General features: G+C 36.5%; 1 protein-coding gene across 1 annotated transcript in view; it reads left to right on the forward strand.

Annotated features, from left to right (window-relative positions):
* Positions 1–19,425, forward strand: part of LOC123314494 (adenylate cyclase type 2-like) — a 40,502-nt gene extending 21,077 nt beyond the window's left edge. The window contains exons 3-6 of the mRNA XM_044899814.1: positions 1,280–1,748; positions 8,534–10,248; positions 13,713–13,965; positions 18,881–19,425. Of these exons, the coding sequence (XP_044755749.1) occupies positions 1,280–1,748; positions 8,534–10,248; positions 13,713–13,965; positions 18,881–19,122 (2,679 nt within the window). The 3' untranslated portion in view covers positions 19,123–19,425. The remainder of the gene's footprint in view (positions 1–1,279; positions 1,749–8,533; positions 10,249–13,712; positions 13,966–18,880) is intronic.
* The last annotated feature ends 4,920 nt before the right edge of the window (positions 19,426–24,345 follow it).

The following is a 24,345-nucleotide window of genomic DNA, read 5'->3' on the forward strand; positions in this document are numbered from 1 at the left end:
TGCATAAATATAAGTAAAAGGAATTGAAGGAAGTTTCAAGTTAAGATGAACTTCACCTTTGAACAAAAATTTCACTTGAATAAACAAGTAACAGGGCAACTTGCGCGTATTTGTGGCTATTCATCCCAATACATTGATATAATAATATTAATTAGGTATTTAATAATACCTTAAAACATTTACATTGTATAGGACAAGTCAAATGAAAAATAGAAAAATCCATTTTAGGGAACTTATTCTCCGATGACATTTATCGAAAATCCTGTAGTAAACTTTTCGCATTAAGTCACTCAAACATAAAATTCTCAAATGCCACCACTTTTTTGGGTCTCCCAGTAGAAGGAAATTCTTTGTCATCCTCTTCACTCACAATCTTTCTGATTGTGGAAATATCCAGCTGAAATATAAGTCGTTTAGATTCAGATGAAACATTATATAAATTCTCTTACATTGAATATGTTCGCTACCGTCTGACGTATTGTGGATTTTAGAATATCAGGGTATAACTATTTGAATGAGCGGACCTGAATTCTAAATGGCACTTCCTTAAACCCTGTCTCTTTTTTCAATCACTTTCGGCATTTTCTTAATAAAAATTGATATTAGTTGTGGCAACGGCATTATGACATTAACGACATTTCATGAGTGCCTAACTTCGTTCTAGTTACAAAAACTTGAGAAAATTATTTCATGGCCAACCGACTGCTAAAATAAATTCGAATGAACTATAGTATGAGCTATTTTAGTGAGAACCTACAGCTGTCAAAATTTTAGGAAAAAGTCGAAAATCTCAGAAACAGTGCTATATAGAACCATGGTTGTCATGCTAAAGTTACCTTTAAATTTGACAAGGAATTCAAAAATGCAGTAAGATACAGGGTATTCCATTCAAAAAACGGAGCACCCTGTACCTACTAAGGTGGGTTATAAAAAATAAAAGTTCAATCGATTACAGACAAGTTTTGTATTTAAATTTTTCTTCTAGCTCCTTTAGTTTCTACAATAAGGTATAGGGACACTTTAACTCGGACACCCTGTACATTTCAAATTTTTGTATTAGCATTCACACTTCATGCAAGTGTTCAACAGGAAGAGAATGGGAGAAAACGCTGTGCTCCTGTCACATACGTATACTAACGTTTTGTACCACTTAATGGCTGGAAATCCAATCAGCAAATCAAAGTTATACAATTCTTTGAGTGTCGCACTTTACTATTCCATTGGAAATTTGTGATAACAAAAAATAACTTCACTCATTAATTCCACCCGTTGTTTTCAGTTTCAAAAAGAACAAGAAGAGCTGCTCATGGAAACCTTGATACCCAGTTATGTGATAGAAAAGGTCAGAAACAACATTTTTCACTATTGGGACAGACTGGAAAATCTCAAATCGAATGTTACCCCATTCGAGTACAAGACGTCGTTCACCCAAACTTTCGAGAATGTAACTATACTCTTCGCCGACGTGGTGAATTATACAGAGTTGACGGTCAAACTGAACCCCACCGAACTCTTGGAAACTCTGAACGATTTGTTTGGTAGCTTCGACGATGTATCAGGGAAGCTCGGAGTTCTCAGGATCAAATTTTTGGGAGATTGCTATTATTGCGTGGCTGGTTTACCGCCGCACCCCCCTGAAAATCATGCAGAAGCTTGTGTGGATCTGGGCCTGGAAATGATCAGGATAATAAACGAGGTGCGGGCTAAAAGAAGGATAAACATCAATATGCGAATAGGAATACATACAGGTGAGTTTTATCATTTAATTTTTCATCATTTGATTCACAAAATCAAAAATATAAATTCAATAAGGGTGATTTTTAATTCGACGTGATTCTTCAAATGATTATTTGCAACGAATTGAGTTCAATGAATGGATGGTCACAGAAATGTTACGGTTTATCTATTGACATTGAATATAGATACTTTTTTAAATGCTGAAAAACGAGTGATCTTCCTGAAAAAAAAAATTTGAAGAATTTTCTAAAACCAATCTGAAACCTATAATGGCAGTCTACAGCTGCACAAACTCAGCATCGTTAATGCAGTAAATACTCTGCATGCCCTGCTAGAGAAGGAAGAAACCATTGAGCATATCCTCTGTGACTGCTTGGCGGCGGCAGACTTCTTGTTTTGTTTTTATTATGTATTCTATTGAAACAAAAATATAATATTAAAAAAAACGAACATCCCACTAGAACACTGATGCAAGCCATCGATCAAACGTATACTAACTCACGAAGAAACTGCAACACCCAGCAGAAGCAGTTTAAATTTTTTATTTTTTTTGGTAAAACATAGATAGTATAGCAAGGAGTAAATGATTAAAATTTGGAGAAAAAAAACGAAGGGTTTACAATTTTATTTATTAAATCTGTTTGTCCCCCGCGTTTATCTTTACACTCCCCAACGGATCTTGGCATTGATGCAAGAAGATGGTCTATTTCATCTTGAGGGATACCATCCCAAGCTACCTGTACTTCATGTCTTAGAGCCGCCAAAGTCCGTGGGGGCTGGGGTAAATTTCCAAGCCTTCTACCCATGATATCCCAAACATGCTCTATGGGCGAAAGATCGAGGGATCTGGGCGGCAAAAGATTCACCTGGGTAGCTTCAAAAAAGTTTAAACTATTTCTGGCAATATGAGGTCGAGCATTATCTTGCTGAAATATTGGATTCTCGAGACTGTTAAGGTGAGGGACATATGGCTCCACTATTTCTTGAAAGTAACGCAGCGCTGTCATGTTGCCTCGAAAGAAGACTTAAGGTGACCTTCTTGCATAATAGAGGAGAGTGCCCTTTTTTTGAATGCCTCATATCTTTGAAGGAAATTATTTCAGAGCTCTGATTATGAGCTTCCAATATATGTGATTATCAATAAAACAACAAATGGTATCAAAAGTTTATTTGAAAAAACATGAATCAACTGTATTAATGAAATATAAATAGTTAACACATTTTGTTGAAACTGAATATGGTACCCCAATATCGCATATCCGATAATAGGACACATTTAGGTGGACGATATTAGGACGCCTCATTCAGTCAAACAAAAGTCACATAAAAATTTCTACTTCCATTCCGAATTGGAGCATTCTTCATGCCCCCATTTCAAACACTGGCAACATCTAATCCATTTTTCACCTTTTGAGTCTTCTGAGAACGGGGTGCGATATTAGGGCACAATACACTTCAAAGGTTAGAATAGTGAAAACATAATTTATATCAACTTCTAATATTATTCTGCGCTATAAATACAGTTCGGAGCTTATAAATACAATAATTGCTCAACTCGAAACATTTTACTCACCTGTTTTGCATAAAACTAAATGAATTGCGGACACTCTGAAAAACTCCGTATAGCTGAATTCACGTTTTTCTACCCTATTGCCCTCTAGTTGTTCGTAGCCGTTTTATACTTTGAATACACTTAAGATGTCTAAAACTCTGGTGTATTCACTGATTCGATTTTGTTTTTAATTTCGTGGGGATATGGGATCAGTTTCGTTTTTCCAACTGTAGGTAGCGCTGTTTAGAATTTGACAGACCATTGTCATTTGATATTCGAAAATAATTTGAATACTTTCCTATGACGTACGAATATGTGTATTTATAAGCGATTATTGGTATGTGAAAATGTATAAGTTTCGAGAAAGGGGTGTGGAACATTCAATCATTCAACATGTCGTTCAGTAAGTTCAGTTTTCTGTATGGACAATCAAGAACTACAGCTAAGAATTCGGTGTTGTTGGAATTTGAAGCAGAACCAAATCAGATGAATGAACATTCGGGACCGATATAGCTAAGTTTTATGGAAACTTCAGCAATATTTCAAAGAATCTGTATTGGAAATACGTAATGTGAATTGTGAGCATGTATTGAAAATCAGAAATACATAAATCTATTCGAGTCTCTTACTTCAAATATTCTTCCTGAGTAGATATAGTGAAGATTCCCTTTCCGTCAACTGAATATATTGGATATTTGACCAATCAACTGTGTTTTATTAAAATCATATTGAATTACCCCCCTCAGGAATTCAAGTTGTCAAACGGAAATTATCTTGAAGAAAAACAGTAAATCCTCCTTCGAACCCTTATTCCATAGTGTTGAAAATATTGAAGGATTTGTTTTTACAACGAAAATTAAACTGTAAATCACAAATATTCCTTACCAGCTGACAAAATGGGCCGGTTCATATTTTGAACTCGTTGATCGACATTCGATATCAACGCAAAACAAAATAAACCGAGAGAGTATCATCGGACTTCCTTTGGTAGAACAAGGATAGAACGAAGCGAATGACATGGTGGCGCCGCCACGAAACTGATCCCATATCCCCGATTTTCTGAAATGTTGATGCTTGCAAAAAGTGACAAGTGCACACACCAGTGTTTTAGACATCTTAAATACACTGTTAAGCCACTTTCTATGGCATAAAAATCACAAAAAATTGTACTCCAAAATATAAGGTTGGAAATAAATCGATGGTGCGATATTAGGCACCTGTGCGGTATTCGGATACTCTCCTCTAATAATAATAATATTATTAAATAGTTGAACTACAGAAAAAACTCTGAAAAAAAACTGTCTCAGAGAGATAATAACTGTGTACAGCTATAACAACTCAAAAGTCCCTATTTAACGGCGAAACAAACTAAAAAGTATCCATTATTGGCAAAACATTATAAAATATCTCAAAATTTTGTTATTAATTTGTCGATGTTCGTGAGTTCTTGTCTTTATCGCTGTTGTTTTTCCTGTCGGATCCTTACGTCAACAGTGGTGAATTGCAGTCCTTGTTGGTATCTCTCGTGATCTGGAAGTCTTGATCAATATTTTTGGAACGTTCAGAGTCCTAGTTTCATTAATTCTATTTAATAGGTTGAATTTATTAGCTTGTGTATCAAAGATCGATCTCCTTCAATTAGCCATTTATTGATTTCTTTTTTGAACTTCTTTGCATTTCTAGTCTCTCTTATTTCTAGTGGTACACTGGGGTATAATCTTGAAGCTAAATGAGTGCAACATCTCTGTCCTATTCTTTTTTTTTGCTCAAATTCTTTCGTAATTATCTCGTTTTGCTCTTGTTGAATAAATATGCTCTCTCAATGTGATGGGTATTTTATTTTGATGGATGTTGAAGATAATTTTTTGAGCGAATATTTGTCTTATGTCCAGTACCTGGGATATCTCGTATATACTGTTAGTTGAAAATGTGATTTTTTTTCATACATTATTTTTAGAATACATTTTTGCAGAACGTCAATGCTTCTTTTATGAATGTCCAAAATTCCCCCCCATCCTATTATTCCGTATGAAAGATGAGACTGTACCAATGCGTCATAAAGTATGTGCAGGTGTTTTATGGAACTTATGCTTTTTTTTAAGTGTCGAAATCCATATACGATTCCTCTCAGCTTTCTAGTGAGGTTCATCCCATCTTAGGTGCTGATCAATGATAATACCAAGGTATTTAATCACATGCGTTCTAGGAATATATCGTTGGTCACCAATTCGTAGATCATTCAATTCTGGGATTCCTGTCTTGTTCGAACTAAAGGTTATGTAGAGTCATTCGGGGCAACTGTGCGCACTTTTGCCTTTCAAGCCATACCCTGTTTCGAATGTTGAAGCTAGGAAAATTAAAACATATTCATAGGATAGAGAATTTTCTAATCTATAAGAAAACATCAAAAAGCAAACAAACAAAAACGTTTTCTTTCCGCAAAAAAGAATTTAATAGAGAAAGTCGGAGTGCGTTCACTTGCCCCTTAATGCGGGTAAGTGTGCGCACCCTCACGGGGTAAGTGAACGCAGTGCTTAGTGAACCACACAATCAAAACAAATTACAAAATAATGTCATCAAAATGTTACAATATTAGAGAAATGCTGTTTATTGTCAATACAGAAGCGCCTTTTTACAAGCAGTGCATTATTGTTCGTGCCACAATTCTTGGTGAACACAACACTTGATACATTCCCCTGTTGGTGGCTCTTTATATTTTTCTGAACAAATAGGACAATATTGATCGAGTCTTAATCAAGAAAATCAACAATGTCATAATTTATTCCTCACTGAACTAATGCCCATATAATGAATCTATGCGCACACTTACCCGCGCACACTTACCCGCGCACACTTTCCCCAGTAAGCCAAAATTTGAATTGACGTTCTTATAGAGTTGAGCAGCTGAGAGAACCTAAAATTTTTCATTATATATTTAGATTAATATGCCCATGATCGAATAAAATATTGTTTAACACTGAGGGACTCGGAACTTGGATCTGGCAGAATGTGCAGAGATGCTAAAAATTAACAAAAAAACTAGTAAATTTGATTGATTGCAAATAAAAAGTTAAAGAAATGTGGCACGGCGCACTCCTATGAAAAACTAATATGGCGATTCTGCGCCCTTGCTTCTCCCAAATGATCCACTCTTTCATACATTGCATAGTCGAGATATACGCACTGCGCACACTTACCCACTGCGCTCAGTTACCCCGAATGACTCTATTTTGTTTTCTCCGAATTCATAGTGAGTTTATTCAATTTAAACAATTTTGACAATGTGACGATCTCCTCAGTTGTTTTTTGTTTAAGGTTTTCCCATGTTTCGTCTTTATATAGAACTATAGTGTCGTCCGCGAAACCTATGATTTCACCTTCTATGTTCAGCTCAAATAGGCTATTTATGTACAAATTAAACAAGAGAGGTCCGAGTACCGTGCCTTGTGGTACACCATAGGTAAGTCGGTTTTTTCTACTGTTTTTTCCATTAATTTTTACAATTTGAGTTCTATTCGAAAGATAGATCGTATTAGGTCATATATTTTTCCACGGAATCCATATTTCGCAAGTTTTTCTAACAGTTTTTATGGCAGACAGTATCGAACGCTTTTGACAGATCAATGATTACTGCTAGAGATGGGATATTTTTGTCCATATTGCTGTATATAATAGGTATCTGTAACATTTCTTATTGCGTCTTCAGTCGACATACCCTTTCGAAATCCAAACTGATTTTTGGACAGAATATTATGTTTATTTATGCAGCTCTCCATGCTGCATGCAGCTTCTCTATGATTTTGGCATGTGCAATAGCACCCCATACCATAACGCATTGTCCGGTGTACATGACGCTCAACATCAAAATGAGTTTCACGTCTTTCTCCTCGACGTCGTCTAACCCTTCTTCGGCCATCATGTGCACCCAAGGAGAATTGGGATTCATCAGAAAAAACTACCTGATGCCATTCCACATTCCAATGTTGTCGTTCTCTGCACCAATGTAATCGTTGCCGGCGATGCTCAACAGTAAGAGGTAACATAAGATGGGATCGATAATGCTGCAGTCCAAAAGACCTTACTTATGGCGGTAAACCGTTCGGACAGTTATAGGTTGGCCTTGTTTTCCTAACCACTCATCGGCCAAAGATCGAGTTGTCGCAAATCGGCCACTAATGGCCATAAGTCTTAGACGCCGATCTTGAACTCCATTCGTACCCCTTCGACGTCCGGTGCCTACTCTTCTTCGATTTTGGGCATTATCAAACCACGCTCGACAACATTTCATAACAGTGGTTAAATTTCTGTTCGTATGGTTAGCGATTTCTCGAAATGACAACCCCGCCTCCCGTAAGCCAATAATTCGACCTCTTTCAGATTGACTTATAGCTGGCGATAAATTCCGCGTACACGTGCTCAAGGCATTTCAACAGCAACAAAACATCGACTTTGGATCTCCTCGAACAGCTGGTTTGTTGCCAAATTTTAATCATTTACTCCTTGCTATAGTATCTATGTTCTACCAAAAAAAAATCAAAATTTAAACAGCTCCCTCTGGGTGTTGCAGTTTCTTTGTCAGTTAGTATATTTTTGAAATGGTGCATACTTATTGAGTCGATGAATTCGATGACATCATTAGGTAATCTGTTAAATACATCGAACACCCTGTGTCAGACTTGGAACCTTTGATTACTTCTAGTTGAATCTAGAGAAGGTCATGAATAACTAACCTTCTGGCATCATCTCTTTTCTTAAGAATATGGGACACAAACAGCTTGTTTGTGTTCCACTATAGACCGCTTTGGTCGCGGTGGCAGGTCTGGTGGGTCGGCCAATTCGCCCAAAAATCTGTAATCTGTAGTATCTTGAGATCCATAGATCTATAATGAGCAGTCAAAAAAAAGACAGGTACCTTTCGGGAAACAACAATAGGTAATACAAATATTAATAATGAAAAAGAATAAATTACGATATACCTGGTCTACAGCACGATTATGGAAATGCCCAACAAAGAAAAACGAATATATTGATTATAATACAGTCCACTTCGTTTTATCTTGTATATATCATTTATATCAAAAGTTATAAAGCAAGCTCTCATTTTCTCTCATGTAAAATCACCTCTTAAAGCTGGTCGCAATTATTCACAATACTCTGTATATAAATTCTTTCAATTTCCATGTTCATACATTGAAACTATCTCATATATTCAAATACTCACAAAGAACAATATCTGACTTTCAGGTAAAATTATCAGCGGAATTATTGGCTACCAAAAAATCCACTTCGATATCTGGTCTAAGGATGTAAGCTTGGCCAATCAAATGGAAACTGAAGGAGAAGCTGGCAAAATACACCTGACTCAACAGACAAAGGATTTACTCAAGAAACGTTATAGCATTGAACCTACTGACAAAGGAGAAACTCTTTCGACATTCAAACATTTAGGTATAAAAACTTATCTGATATCCCCAGAGGATCAAAAAAGTTCTCTGGAAAAGAAAATAGAAAATATGTACATCAAAAAGCGAACCAGTAATAAAGCAAATAAGAGGATAAGCAACTCTAAAGCATCTAGTAAAATAAACACGAATTTGAATAATAACAATAATAAAAATAACGAGAATTTCGAAGAAGTCGTAACAAAAGGTAAATTTATACAATATTACAATATCATTGAAGAAAGTTATTTAGAGGATGAAGCACAAAGTGATGCTGAAACCGATTCTTCGCCTAGAAGAACAGCTGAAACTATTGTGAATCGAAACAGCGATAAGAGCGAATATAGGGATTCCCAAAGAAGAACAGCTTTTATGAATGGTAACATAAAAAGATATCAAGAAATAATGAAAGACACATACAATGAAATGAAGCAAGCCATTGATACCTTGTGTTTAACGAAATACCAGCAATGGTTCAAGTGCAAAGAAATAAATCCTGTCACTTTACTATTCACCAAAACAGAACACGAATGCGGGTTCATCAAAATGCAGGACCCGCTATTCAAATATTATTTATTAAGCGGAATGATCCTTGTGATATTTCTCTTCATCATTCAAAACTTGACTCTTTCTGTGTGGAACTGGGAATCTTGGTGGATTTACGCCACAATTGCATTGATCTCACTGGTTTTCCTTCCCTCGATGTGGATGCATCATTTATTCAAACGCAGTTCAAATAAGTTTCTGAAAAAATGTGCAGATATATCTAAGACTTTGGTGAGCTCAGTTTGGACCAGACTTACCATATATAGTATCGTTTGTTTTATGTTTACTCTGTGTGTATTTTCCGAGTTAATCAATTGCCAGTACAGACATGAAGCATATAAAAAGAACGGTGTTCTAGAGACAACGAACATGAAGTCTAAGAGTTTTCTCAATATCATGGTTGATGATGATATCGATTATGGGATATGCATAGTACCTTGGCATATGACGCAAACGTGCGCACTTGCTGTAATCACTAGTTTTCTATTTCTTCGTATGTTCATGTGGGTTAAATTCGCATATGCACTGATTATCGCGTCTTTGTACTCGTGCTGCGTTTGGTACTATTCTGACGATATTCTGAAGGAGAACAGTGAAACGTACAATTACAATGTCGCCCCAAAAATCTCGCACATTGCTAGTGTGATTTCCTTAACGTTTACCCTACACATAATAGACAGACAAACAGAATATATGAACAGGTTAGATTTTCTGTGGAACGAGAAGTTGAAGGAGGAACAGTCGAAGACACAGTCGCGTTACATTATCAACAAGATGTTACTCAACAACGTTTTGCCGGAACATTTGGCAACCATGTATTTGAATATCGAGAAACCCCCTGCAGCTCTCTACTACGAAGAATATGCCAATGCTGCTGTAATGTTCGCTTCTGTTATTGGATATCAGATCGAAGATATTGGAGATGATATATTGCTGACGATCATGACAGAAATCATCGGAGATTTTGATAAGGTGAGTAGTCATTTATAGTGAAAATGCCGATTCTAGCCTGTAGATGAAATTTAAATATTATAAAAAGTTAACACCGGTTTCTTTTGCGAGATCTGCATTCCTAGGAAGAGCTCTCGCATATCCAGAGCACAATGCACCGATTTTTCACAGAAGTCGCGATAAAGGTATATATATTGTTTTGATATAGATCATTACAATTCTTAACACCAAACAATAATTATAGCATGTGTTTGAGATGCAGTTTCAGAAGAGGTTAACGTATGATACAAGAGCTTAGGGAAAACGGAAAAACCCCAGTGAAAAAACCCTTTCTCCCCATGGGTATAGTGTATTGTAAAGATAAGACTGTTTACAAAATAAGCTGAAATATTTCATATTGAAGGGCATCTTGCACTGCAAAAAATGATCCTTTCCTCGAAGAAAAAATCCAGGGAGTCTTCTCCAAGTTTAAACTGAAATAAAAATTCACAAACCAATTCAAAAAATATTCGGAAACTGAATAGCATGAATAGCTCTAAAACCAAACTGAATTTTGTAAATGGGACAATGATTAACCTGATGATTTATGGTTTCTTCTGGTTCCCTGCCTTCACAACCAGGGCTTTCACCTGAAAAAGCATACTATGGCAATGTCCGCCGTGATCTGTTCTTATACGATTAAGAATACACCATATTTTCCTGGAAAGATCAAAACCAGGATCTCTATTCTAGGAATCACTAACTTATTCTTGGTTAAAAATAGTGCACGTACCTATTCCATTTTCCATTCAGACTGCCAAATGTACTTGTCCCTTACCTTCGAATTAAGAAAAGTGGGACCATAATGGTTTATTCGACTTCAGTTTGGGAATGGTATTTTGTGGAAGATAGGACAGAATTGGAAATGAGTCGGTAAAGGAGTGGAATTTAATCCAAGAATTCATAAGCGGCACTCTGTCTACGAATATGGGGCGGTACAATGTTTGAAAGAACTGGTAACCACTGAATAGGTGAAGATCTAATAGTTTTCATTTCATAGAAAGATTTAGCTGTGCATCAATTTTTGCACATGAGCACTATTAATCCAAACGGGACAACAGAGTATTCAGCAGCCGAAAAAACCAAAGCTAGGGTTGCCGAGAAATACGCTCAATTCTCTATATTTTTTATCATCATCTAAATGGAAACACGTTTTTATTTGGGTTAGAACGCAAACGCTACTCGAAAAAGTAATTCCTCAAAATTTATATAATATAAATCTGTAGACAGATTAGGTATCTAAAATCAAAGTGACGGAATGCCAGGACAATATCATCAGCGTATATAAATTTCTCAGAAGAAGTAGTAGGGATATCACACAGATATAAATTGCAAAGAAGATTTGCTAAAACTGATCTTTATGGAAAACCATTAGTCAAAGTTTTGAAATTACTATTATTTTCATCTGCAAAAACACGAAACCTTTTATCTGACAGCATGTTTTCTAGTAAGCGAACCATGTTTCCACAGTTCAGCTGTGTATAAAATTTCAAAATCAAACCATCCATCCATACTGGCTACGTTCGGCCTGTAAACACCGGTACAGAGCGAGTCGAACTAGAATTTTATCACAGATCAGCTGGTGTCAGTGGATCCTGTACAAATTGTCCATTTCTGAATAAACGAATGACAAGTGTCCACCACAAAAATCGTGGGAAAAATTGGAATTTGAATGCGATTTGTTCGAAAATTTATATGAATAGATCATTCTCAGTGCCGATCAACCGGAAATTATACAGTTTTATGAATTGTTTGTTCATAAGTTGTTTTATTTTGGTTTGTCCCGTTTCATAACCCTACTTCTAGAGAAACTCCTTTCGCGCCCCACCTTCGGAGCTGAGACCGAAGAGTTGATTCCGAAAACTCTTCTCCGTCTGGAACGAACGATAACTATTGACACTTTTTGTTCTTAAACTGCGTGCCAGAACGACTCGGAACAAAAAGTGCTGATAGAGTCTACTAGCCGAACGCATCTACTGTGTGTATGTCATAGGCTGCAGATAAATCCACAAATGTTGTTCCTGTTTTTAATTTATCATTGTCACCTTCTTCAATGAAAGTGGTGAGGCTCAGAACCTGATCACAACAATTTTTATTTTCCTGAAACCCCCTTGACAATTTTGGAAAGCGTCTTCTAGAGTCGATACAATCCTAAAAAGAATTAAGCTCTCTAAAATTTTGAATGGAACACTCAATAAACTAATGAGTCGATATAACTACTAGGATCTGAAGAATCCTTTCCACGTTTTTAAATTCTTATGATTTTCGCCTTTCGGAACTCGGTGATTACAAAACGAAGTTATTCTTGTCGGTACTTGGTTTAAATTCAATTGTACCGGAATTTTTTCAAATGTAGAAAAAAATCAGATACCTTCAATAACTCAGACCAAATCTGGCAGATTTTAGGCATTAGCGTGTGTTTCATAAAAATTGCGAACAAATTCAGGATATTATTCTCTGAGTTATTTGTAGTTGGAAAGATCCTGTTGGCCTTTGTCCGAAATGTTCCGTTACATGTTTTCCAAAGAAATATCAAATTCCTGGATATTTTCGAAACTGGACTTTTGTACCCTAGAGATGGAGACGGCACTCTTATAAAATTCTTGTAATTTAAAATCCTTTTTGATGTAATAAAATTAATTGTTAGATTACTCTACTCGAGTATTTAATAAATAACAAACGGATTTCAATTTTTTACTGAAAAGTGGTGCATCCTAGAGATTTTTTATTCGTAATAAATATAAGAATTGAAAGAAATGGAATCAATTCTGAAAAAAGGCATAATAACAATTATTAAACTATGTTTTATCCAAAATATGAAAGTCACTGCTTATACGCATGCCACTGGAGTTGCTGAACTGCTCGAAATATCGAGAAATCTGTTATTTATTTGAAACTCATTCCTGCATCTTGGAAACGAAAATTTTCCGATCTTGTTATGTTTGTTGGATGTATTTTCAAGTACTGTTTCTGAAATTTGAATTATTTGAAAAATAATGTCATCAAGAGCTTTTAGTGTCTGTCAATGTAAAGAGATTTATATAAAATTGCAATACCATGCGCATGTTACTCCAATTTTTTCAAATGCTCCCATAGCACTATTCAGATACATTCCAGGCGGAATGTAATTACTGAACCATTGTAAAAGATTTGCCCGCGTCGCATAGAACTTCAGGGGATGATAACTCTGCCATCCTGAATATTTCACATTTAGGATTTCGGATAGGCGATTTTCGGTAAAATCATTCATCTTGATTCTTCATGAGTTAAACCTTCTGTAAAAAAAAGGTTCACCTTTGGACACTCGATTTACACATTTGGTAAAAATTTAAAAGTTTTCCTCATTTCCACCTTTGTAGTTTTGAAGTATAAATAAAAATTTGTGGTGATTTGATTATTCTTACAGTTAATAAAGCCTTTGAATATTTTCAATATTTATATTTCAGCTCATATTGAAAAATGGATTCGGACATCCCATCGAAAAGATAAAGGTGGCGAAGTGGACTTATATGGCAGCATGCGGTATATCGCCAGGATATGGAGATGTAGATTGTGCAGATCCATCGATACAAGTGGAGTCGTTACTTAAATTCGCTTCCGCGATGATCAGTCAACTGAACAAACTCAACAGACAACATTTTCAGGATATGAAATTGAGAGTGGGAATTTCTAATGGAGCGATCGTGGCTGGAGTTGTGGGTGAGCTCAAATCTAATATATAAAATTCTCGTGTCATAGTTTTCGTTACCGTACTCCTCCGAAACGGCTTGACCGATTTTGATGAAATTTTTTGTGCTTATCCGGTATCTATGAGAATCGGCCAACATCTATTTTTCATCTTCCTAAATGTTAGGGGTAGTCCACCCCTAAATTTTTTTTTGTATTTTTCAGACAAAATTTTTAATTTCTATTTTTTATGATACAACATACAAAAATACATACAATCCTCAATTTTCACCCTTCTACGATCAACCCTTATTTTTTAATAGCCATTTTAGTAATTTAATCATTAGGAAATTATTTATATGGCAAAACAACGTTTGCCGGGTCAGCTATCTATGAGAATCGGCCAACATCTATTTTTCATCCCCCTAAATGTTAGGGGTAGTCCACCCCTAAATTTTTTTTTATTTTTTAGACAAAATTTTTAATTTCTATTTTTTTATGATACAACATGGAAATTATTTATATGGCAAAACAACGTTTGCCGGGTCAGCTAGTTGAATTATAAAATAGATATGGGCTCTTCGACAGGTTGGCGCAGGGGAAGAGAGGGAAGCTGCCTTTCCCTCACTAGTATTATTTACGGATCTTGTGACGTTCTTCTTGGAAAATGGTTCATTATTTCGATATTCTATCCCCCTGACAGAAAAAAACTTAAGACATTAGTATACGAAATATTCCTCAATTTCACAAGTGCTTTCGATACCGCGTCTAAATTGTTCTTCAATGTTCACCTCGAGATACACTTACCCCGGTTTCATAAAGCTTGATTGACAGATAAACGTTAATTTGTTTTCAATCAATAATTCAGTCGTGAGAATTCGGAATACCATTCTCGTATCGCATTATGATCTATATACATCCATTCAATGATTCTCAATTGCTTCTTCTTCAGTATATGAGGGGTTCAGAACTGAAGTGAACCAAGTCCATTCTCTTGAGATGAATGGCTTAGAAGCTGTTTATCTCCAATTAATTCAACTTCTTTATTTATTATTATTCTTATGTAAGGCATATGCTTACATTCTAATCTTTTAAAATCTAAAGAAGTCTCTTTTGAATTAATTGGTGATGAACAACTTTTAATCCATTCATCTCAACACTAGGCTGAATGAACTTGGTTCACTTCAGCTCTGAACCCCTCATATGTAGGAATGAAAAAGTTTTAGTGATTTCGTTTTTGAAATCGAATGGCTGTCAAATCGTTGATCGGGAAATAAACGTTTTATGAAACCCGCTGTGTTTTTCAAATGTTGTAGATTATTCAGTGCCAAAAACAAAAATCTCCTGGGAGGATAATCTTGTAGTTGTCAAGTTTCTACGGTTTGATAATGGTGAGGGTAAAATTTTTCCTTGCCTTAATTCTTCCAGACTTTGTATGGTGTGTATCGTATTTCTAAGGCCAGGCGCAAATAGAAACGAAGGTTAGTGAGGTGACGCAGCGTGCGTTTTTGTAAAACATAGAAAAAACCAAGAACGCGCAAATAAAGCGTTATAGTGACATATCAGATACTACGTGCAGCGCAGGGCAAAAACTGAGTCACTCTGCATCACCTCACCAACCTGCGTTTCTATTTGCGCCTGGACTAGTACTCCTGCTATGGTGACTAGATGTTGTGTAACGGCGTTTCCTCGGATCTCTTTAGAGGTGAATTATCGAACCTACCCTGGAGGCTTCGATTCACCCGAATTCACAAGTTTATTCTGTGTTTCGAATTAAGGAACACTAGAGTTACTATTATACCACTCTCAAATTCACCAATGGATAGGAATATAAACCATGTAAAATAGTTAAATAAGTTGAATTGGCAAACAGTTTACTAAACAAAGCTAAAAGATTTTTTCGGTATTATAAAGGGTTAGAACTATTTAGATACTTAGATATTTAGACTACAGGGATATCGAAAACCGTTAGAAATACAGGGTAGCTTAAATTACGAAAAAGTTGCTTTATTCAAGGATGAGTGAGTGTAAACAGTTCCCAAATATCTCTGATGGTTCCTGAGATATCTCGAAAAAACTGAAAATCAGGATTATCATTTTTTCTTCATAACTCATTTGTTTTTGGAGATAACGATACTAAATTCGATGTGTAGCCATAATCCTAAATAGCGATTATACTGGTGTACTACTTTTTTGTAATTTAAGCCATCCTTTGTTTTTAACGGTTTTCGATATTCCTATAGTCCGCCTCTAAATAGTTCTAATCCTGTGTACAGATAGCAGTGAGAATGTCTGTGATTCTAGGGGGTAATTGAACGGGAAGAAAAGAAGATCCGATCTTGAACGCGCCCCGGATGATACCGATTTGTTGACCAGCCAGAACCAAGACTTTCACTTAGCGGACAATGGGGACGGAAGTTAGCCGCGAATGTTACAGGCAAAGATTATAGAGTTAGTAGTAACCTAACCTAACCTAACTCTATAATCTTTGGTTACAGGTTTACAGGTCAAGGAACAAGACACAGTAGTTATTGAACTCTAAAAAAACTGGAAGGGCCTCTTAGGTACCGAAATACGACGAAAAGTGTGTCCAACTGAGACGGAAGATGTAGAGCAACCCATCTCTTTCTAATGGTTCGGCAACCAATCGAATAACCGCATCAGACGTCGGACGCAGCAGTCGTCTCACTTGAACGCCCCGGGTTGTTTTTGTTTACATTGTTATAAACCAATTGAAAGAGCGCAGAGAGAGATAGATTGCTCTACATCTTCCCTTTCAGTCTTCTTCAGTTTGCCTGCATCGAGATGGCATTCCAGTTCTTTTAGAGTTCAATCAAAGTAGTTCTCTGCTCTGTTTTGTGCACTTCACGGGCTTGCGCACCAGCAAAGAATCGTACTCACAGCAAGTGCATAACTCGGACAGGACGGGGTGCATCTTCATAATTCTTTCTTTTTCACCCGACCGGCATTTTACGTCGACCTTCCATACACCCTTACGTGAAATTTCATAGGATCACGTCATCTTAAATATTCGATATTGGCAAAATTGGTGAAATTTGGACTGCAACCCTCTGCCAAAAAAATATTCAGCTTTAAAAACTCCTTACGTATCGAATTGGTAGCGTTTTTTTACTACAACTGCTATTTCGAAAAATGTTTTGCACAGATAAAATGCATGCCTGACGACGACAAGAAATATAGGTATTTAAAAAACTTCTTCGATACTTATTGAATGATTTAAACTATAGCATATCTAGCTAGGTTAAGGTTAAATTAGTCGTCGTTTTTTCTCGTCATAGCACCATCCCCCGAAAGCATCCCCACTATCGAGGATGGACTACGCCTGGGCTCAGAACATGAAGGCATGCATCAAATCTCAAGTAGAATCGTAGTCGTTGCTATTCTTGGCATCCCGAGGACGTGCAAGAATCTTGGACTAACCAATCCTCAAGAACAGTACAAGCGTTGATTGAAGTATTTATATACTGAAGTATTGATTGAATACTTCAGTCAACGGTACAAGCACAGTAAATCTTGAAAATATGTATTACAGGAACAAAACGCTTTTACAACACTAACAATAATATATAAATCTTTGTCATTAAGTACGAAGTAATATTTTCAGATACTATTCAATTTTGGAGCTCCAAAATGGGACGCATTACGCCGTAACAACCATTTTGGAACTCCAGGTCAGGTTAGATTATAGCATAGATTATAGCTTTGTTTTGGTTCGCACTTGAGGCGGTTCCGAATCGGTTCAAAGTAGTGGAGCAGCAATGGTGTGGGAAGCTACACGCATGCTACGCGCGATCTTACGCTGAATAAATAAATGTGCCACTGTTTTGAACCGTTCTGGAACCATCCTAAAAGCGAACCAAAATAGGCCTTATAGCAACTCAGCGACGAGACAGTTTGCCCGAGGTCGTCCACGTTGCCGTAAAAAGCGTTGTGATAGCGGGGAACGCTCGACACTTGTGCGCTATAGGACAATAATCTCGAATTAAGCTTCGAGTGCGCTTGTGCGACTTTGACACTCTGCATTACACTGCGTGTTTTACTGTGTAAGGCGAGGCGCAAATAGAAACGCAGGTTGGTGAGGTGACGCAGCTTTTTCCTGCGCTGCACGTACTATCTGACAAGTCACTGTCACTCTTTATTTGCGCGGTCTGGTTCTTTTCTATGTTTTACAAAAACTCACTCTGCGTCACCTCACTAACCTGCGTTTCTATTTGCGCCTGGCCTTACAGCTGTTGCCTCATAAGGCCAGGCGCAAATAGAAACGCAGGTTGGTGAGGTGGCGCAGCTTTTTCCTGCGCTCCACCCTTTTTTATAGACATATAATAGGGTATTCTAAAGATTTGTTAAAATCAGCTGACGGTTGGTGGCCGTAGGGCACACAAAGCTTTTTATTATCACTGTAAAGAGGCATTTCTGAGAAAGTATAGTCTAATCACTCTAATCTAACGTCGAGAAGAACATTTATATGTGTTATATAAACAAGGGCTACACGTACTATCTGACAAGTCACTGTCACGCTTTATTTGCGCGGTCTTGTTCTTTTCTATGTTTTACAAAAACTCCCGCTGTGCCTCCTCACTAACCTGCGTCTCTATTTGCGCCTGGCCTAAGGATAGTTATGAGTACGTGACTCATAGTCATTGGTAATAAAGTACTGTTTTTCGGAGTTCACACCTAACAAAAATGAACAAAATTGGCATTATCGTCACTATTAATTATTTTCGAAGCTTTGAGTTGCATGTTGCGCCGCGCCGTGTGGTGACACGATCATTCCAGTAAATCTGCCCGTGCGTTTATACATCTATTCTGGCGCAGTGAAGTGAGCTAGCGTAATTGCGCAGCGTACCGCAGTGTTACACATCTCGATTAGGTTGTGCCTCATATCATAATATATAACTATAATATAATAATAGCCATTCATTTTCAGGTTCTAAAAAACCACTATACGATATCTGGGGAGATCCGGTTAATATGGCATCCAGGATGGATACCACTGGAGAACCGAATAAAATTCACGTATTAGAACGTACAGCCCATATTATTCAGAGCAGAGGCTATAAGTGTACATTGAGAGGAAATACCAAAGTAAAAGGGTTGAAGAGTCCAGTTCCGACATATTTTGTTGATTTGGATCACAATTTCGATTTGATAAAACACGAACCGAATTAATGATATTGTTGGCGAAATCATCTGGAGGAAAAGTGTATAAGATAAAATACATGCATGTATTTTCATTGAACACGAATTAGGTAGTACTCGATAATTTGAGCAAGCCTTTTCTGAAATAGTTCACCATATCTGGAATCAAAACCAACTTGAAAAAATAAAAAATCTAATTGGTATCTAATTACTAAAACAACACAACTTGATAATCAGTTGTAGTCATCGTGAACGGCATTCTCGAGTATATTTATTTCCAATGGAGGTCATCTCGAAATTATTGGATATAATATCAAGCCTATATATTGACATTCACAATATAAGTAAATGCATTTTTATCCATTAGCTTGAATATATTTATATCAACAATAATCAAGAGTGTAATATCTATTTGGTATAATTATGAGAAATAATCAAACTATACCCTAAACAGTGAAGGTTTATCAGAAAGGGATTCAAGTTATCTCTAGCAATAGGTATAGGCATTCAATTATTCAGTTATTTGCTTGAAGTGAATGTTCGAATTTTTGGAAGTTACGTTTCTAGTTTGAATTTAAGTATATATTCGAATCTCAAAATTATGATAATTATAAGTGCTATCAAATATCTTAATCGAAAGTGTTAATAGATATAATAGTTGTGCAAAAGGGGATATCGTGTCATTCCATTTCTTACCCAAAAATGGGAATAGCTGATTCCCATTTCTTACCCAAAAATGGGAATGGCTGATTCACCTTAAAAACCTTAATGAATAATTTCATAAATACCTAGATCAAAAACCCTATTGTTTGATACCGATGCATGAGTTGAATCCGTATATTACCCACGCCTGTCACTTTTGTCAAAAACTGACGACTAATTTAATTTTCTTTTTTTTAAATTTGCGTTTGATGCATTTCTCTCTGCCCTCAATATGCATAAAGTTGCTAACAGGTAGTGATTTCCCCACCCCCCAAATCAGCTTGCTATCCCCTTTTACCTCCTCCACTCGCCAGTTTACCTTCACCCACCTGATGGGTGATGCTTTTCTGATAAAATCATATAATTCCGTTGTAGGAAATTTCACAATTTCCTCATAAAAAATTTAATCCAAAATTATAATTACCTAACGGATACTATGAAAAAAACTTAAAGTATAAAGAGATTTATTTTATAACAAAAAATTTTTCATTCACTAAGTATCACTTGAATCAAGTGATATTTCAAATCAGTATATTACATTTTCCTCCGATTCCCCGCTGTTTTCATAATCGCAGTTGTCATTATCGTCGTCGCAATCAGACTTATCTTCATCATCTGAAGATTTGTTAGCTGAGGTACGTAATACATTTGCAACCTGTTTGGGAGTTTTGATAGGTTTGGCTATAATGAAAATGCTGACAGCTTTTTAGGAAAAGGCAAGACGACCCAGTGGAAAAAAAATTCTAATTTCTAATCATGTGCGTGTGAAACATAGACCTCAAAGCATATTAGTCCGTCTTCCAATTTCTAGGATCTGACAGAGAATTTTATTTATTTCTGGTTATGCCTTTGGAATAAACTTTTGTGAGAATTATCATCGTTTTAAAAAATTCTTCCTCTGTTTCAATATTAATTTATTTGGACCTATTAAAACATGACGTTCTCATTAGAATCTATTAGATGCATTGCGCCCGAACTCTCAATATTCTTATAGCGACTGATGGAGGGTTATTACATAAATAATATCAACAGAGTTGTGTACAACGAGCTCCAACACGTGGTTATAAGAATAATGCAGATGCACTCTTGAGAACCCCAGACTCCTTTCACACCACGGGTTTTTTCGTCGAGTTTTTAGCGGAAAACAACTGGATGAAAAATTATTCATCGGGTTTTATCCGTACGGTGGAAATCTCGCGGCGATAAGCGCCGCCGAAAGTGCAATCCGGTTGTTTTCCGGTGCGAAACTAAACCGGAACACGTGTGAAAGATCCCATTATATCAGTGTAACTCGGAACATCGGGTAAAAACCCGACGGTAAAAACCCGATGGTGTAGAATGAGACGAACTCTCTTTTACTTTATTTCGGATATCTCGCGTTTTCAACAGATGGCAGACCTAACTTGCGGCCATTTTTTCACAGGCAGCCATATATCATCATATTCGAAAAAAAATTAGCTTTAATTTGATATCAAAAACATCCGTGTACTTATGAACGTAGAAATACATCGAAATGTTACCTGCTTACACCTGGCTGCGAGGTAGTTGCGGCCAAGTGTGCAACGGCAGCCATGGATTTTAGTATTCTCTACATGCATTGCTATGATGTGGATGATATTTTATTTCAATACGGAGTGAACGAAATTTCTCTTCGAATATTGATTAACATTAATTTAATTAAAATTACTTGCGGCCACTTTTGACAGGCTGCGGTGTTATCAGTGTACTCTCCTATCCATAAACGTATGTAAAAATGTGTGTTTGACTCTGTACGTAATGAACGTAGTGATTCTGCAGCGGGATCTCGTACTATTATTACTTTTCATAAAAATAGATACCTAACGAACGAAATTAATTCAGATGCAAAACACATGCCTATAATTAAATCAACAAATATTACGATTAAGATGTCTAAAACTCTGGTGTATTCACTGATTCGATATTGTTTTTAATTTCGTGGGGATATCGGACCAGTTTCGTTTTTCCCACTGTAGGTAGCGCTGTTTAGAATTTGACACAGCATTGTCAATTGATATTTGAAAATAATTTGAGTACTTTCGTACGACTAACGAATATGTTGTATTTATAAGCGATTATTGGTGTGTGAAAATGTATTAGTTTCGAGAAAGGGGTGTAGAACATTCATTTATTCAACATGTCGTTCAGTAAGTTTATGAGGAGATGCAAAATCCTCCCAAAATAAATTTCAATCGATATCAGTAAGTTCAGGTTTCTGTATGGACAATCAAGAACTACAGCTAATAATTCGGTGTTGTTGGAATTTGAGGCAGAAAAAATCAGATGAACGAACATTCGGGAAGGATATAGCTAAGTTTTATGGCAACTTCAGCAATATTTCAAAGAAACTGTATTGGAAATACGTAATGTGAATTGTGAGCATGTATTGAGAATCAGAAATTGATAAATCTATTCGAGTTTGTTCTTCAAATATTCTTCCTGAATAGATATAGTGAAAATTACCTTTCTATCAACTGAATATATTGGATATTAGACCAATCAATTGTGTTTTATTAAAATCATATTGAATTACCCCCCTCACGAATTCAAGTTGTCAAACGGAAATTATCTTGAAGAAGAACAGTAAATACTCCTTTGAATCCTTATTCGGTAGTGTTGAAATGTTGACAAATTCGTTTTTACAACGAAAATTGAACTGTAAATCACAAATATTCCTTAAGAGCTGACAAAATGGGCCAGTTCATATTTTGCACTCGTTGATCGATATTCGATATCAACGCAAAACAAAATAAAACGAGAGAGTATCATTGGACTTCCTTTGATAGAACAAGGATAAAACGAAGCAAATGACATGGTGGCGCCGCCACGAAACTCATCCCATATCCCCGATTATCTGAAATGTTGATGCTTGCAAAAAGTGACAAGTGCACACACCAGTGTTTTAGACATCTTAATTACGATCTAAATAGAACTAACAAACTACCATCACTCAAAGTATGAGCAGAAATTCCATTTCGAGTAGATGCTGACAAGTTTTGGGTCTCATTTGACCTCGTCAGAGCAACATAACTCTTTCGTCAACGACACTCTGGAATGAATTGTACAGTTTTCCTTTATTCGATGTCGGTAGCGGATATGATGTACAAATACACCGTAGTGACACCTGATAGGGAAGCGGGAACCAACCCAATTCAATTTCCTAACTCTCAGAGAGAAAATAGAAGTATGCATGCATGTAGGTATGATTAAATTCCCAGATTGCAAATATCGCATATTAGGATATTTAAGCAAGGGAAAAAGCAGGAGAAAGAAATTAATTATCGGCGAGGGTTGTACCTACATCTGAATTAATTTCGTTCATTATTCACCTGACTTATTGTGAAGACGTGATCCATTTTTGATGTCCGGAGCTCCGGAGCAGATCGGTTAGGTACTGGTACGATTCGAATCTTTCCGCGCTTTTTACCATGCTTATCGCCATTACCTGAATCTCAGTGCGGCTTTCGACCAAATCAAAGTACGGTGGACCTAATTTTTACACTGCGACAGCTGCAAGAGAAGGCCCGTGAACAACAATCAAGGATCTATACAGCCTATATCGATTCAAGTAGGGCCTTCGACTCGGTGAATCCGGGAGCGCTATGGAAAATCATGGGACGCCTTGGAGTACCCGAAAGATACTTAGCAGTGTGTAAAAGCCTCCATACCAACAACACCGCTAGAATACAGCATAATGGCTCAACCTACAACCGACAATTTCTTAACCAACTCGGAATAAAACAAGGCTGCGTGTTAGCGCCTTTACTGTTCAATATTTTCGCCATAGCTGTCTCCCCAAAATAGTTCTGTATGGCGAATTCACAGAGGGAGCTGGGAAACCAGAAGGCCAGTATAAGCGGTTTAGGGATATACTACATAAATCCCTAAAATCAGTTAATGCCAATCATTACTGGGAACAACTATCGTTAGACAGGTCACAATGGAGGTCTTTGGTACACAGTTAGAGCTTGTCCAGATGCGGCGAGCAACGCGCGATTGACTACGCGCGTATTATTTCATGTAGCGTCCACATGTAGCGTTTGTCTACGCGTCAAAACGCGAGTTTCCAGTCCAGTATCCCCTATTATTGAATCTTCGGTTTCCAGTGTGGATGGTTTTTTCTCTTTTGAATTACTTCCTTCACAAAATATTTCAACAATTTCTTCCCAACATGTATTTTCAGTAGGTATTCATCTATTGAAATATTCGGGAGATTCCATATTCCACAACAGAATTTTTCCAATTCTGACATATAAAGTGGAACTTTTTAGAACTCATTGACGTTGTGTGAGTTCCCGTAATAATACAAGTGTAAGTTTCCATAATACAAGAGACCGATTTGCTAAATATTTTGTAAACGAGTTAACAGTCCTGGCAAAATCAAATGGTTTAATAATTTATGTATTATTTCATGTAACGCAGTACTTCTTTATTCCGTATAATCCTACTACTCGCACTAATAAAAATTGTTTACTTATCTAAAGCTATTTTTTTTATCTTCTGAATCACCTCGTTCAGAAAATATATTAACAA

This window comes from Coccinella septempunctata, chromosome 1 (assembly GCF_907165205.1).
Source record: "Coccinella septempunctata chromosome 1, icCocSept1.1, whole genome shotgun sequence".
Classification (NCBI taxonomy): Eukaryota; Metazoa; Arthropoda; class Insecta; order Coleoptera; family Coccinellidae; genus Coccinella; species Coccinella septempunctata.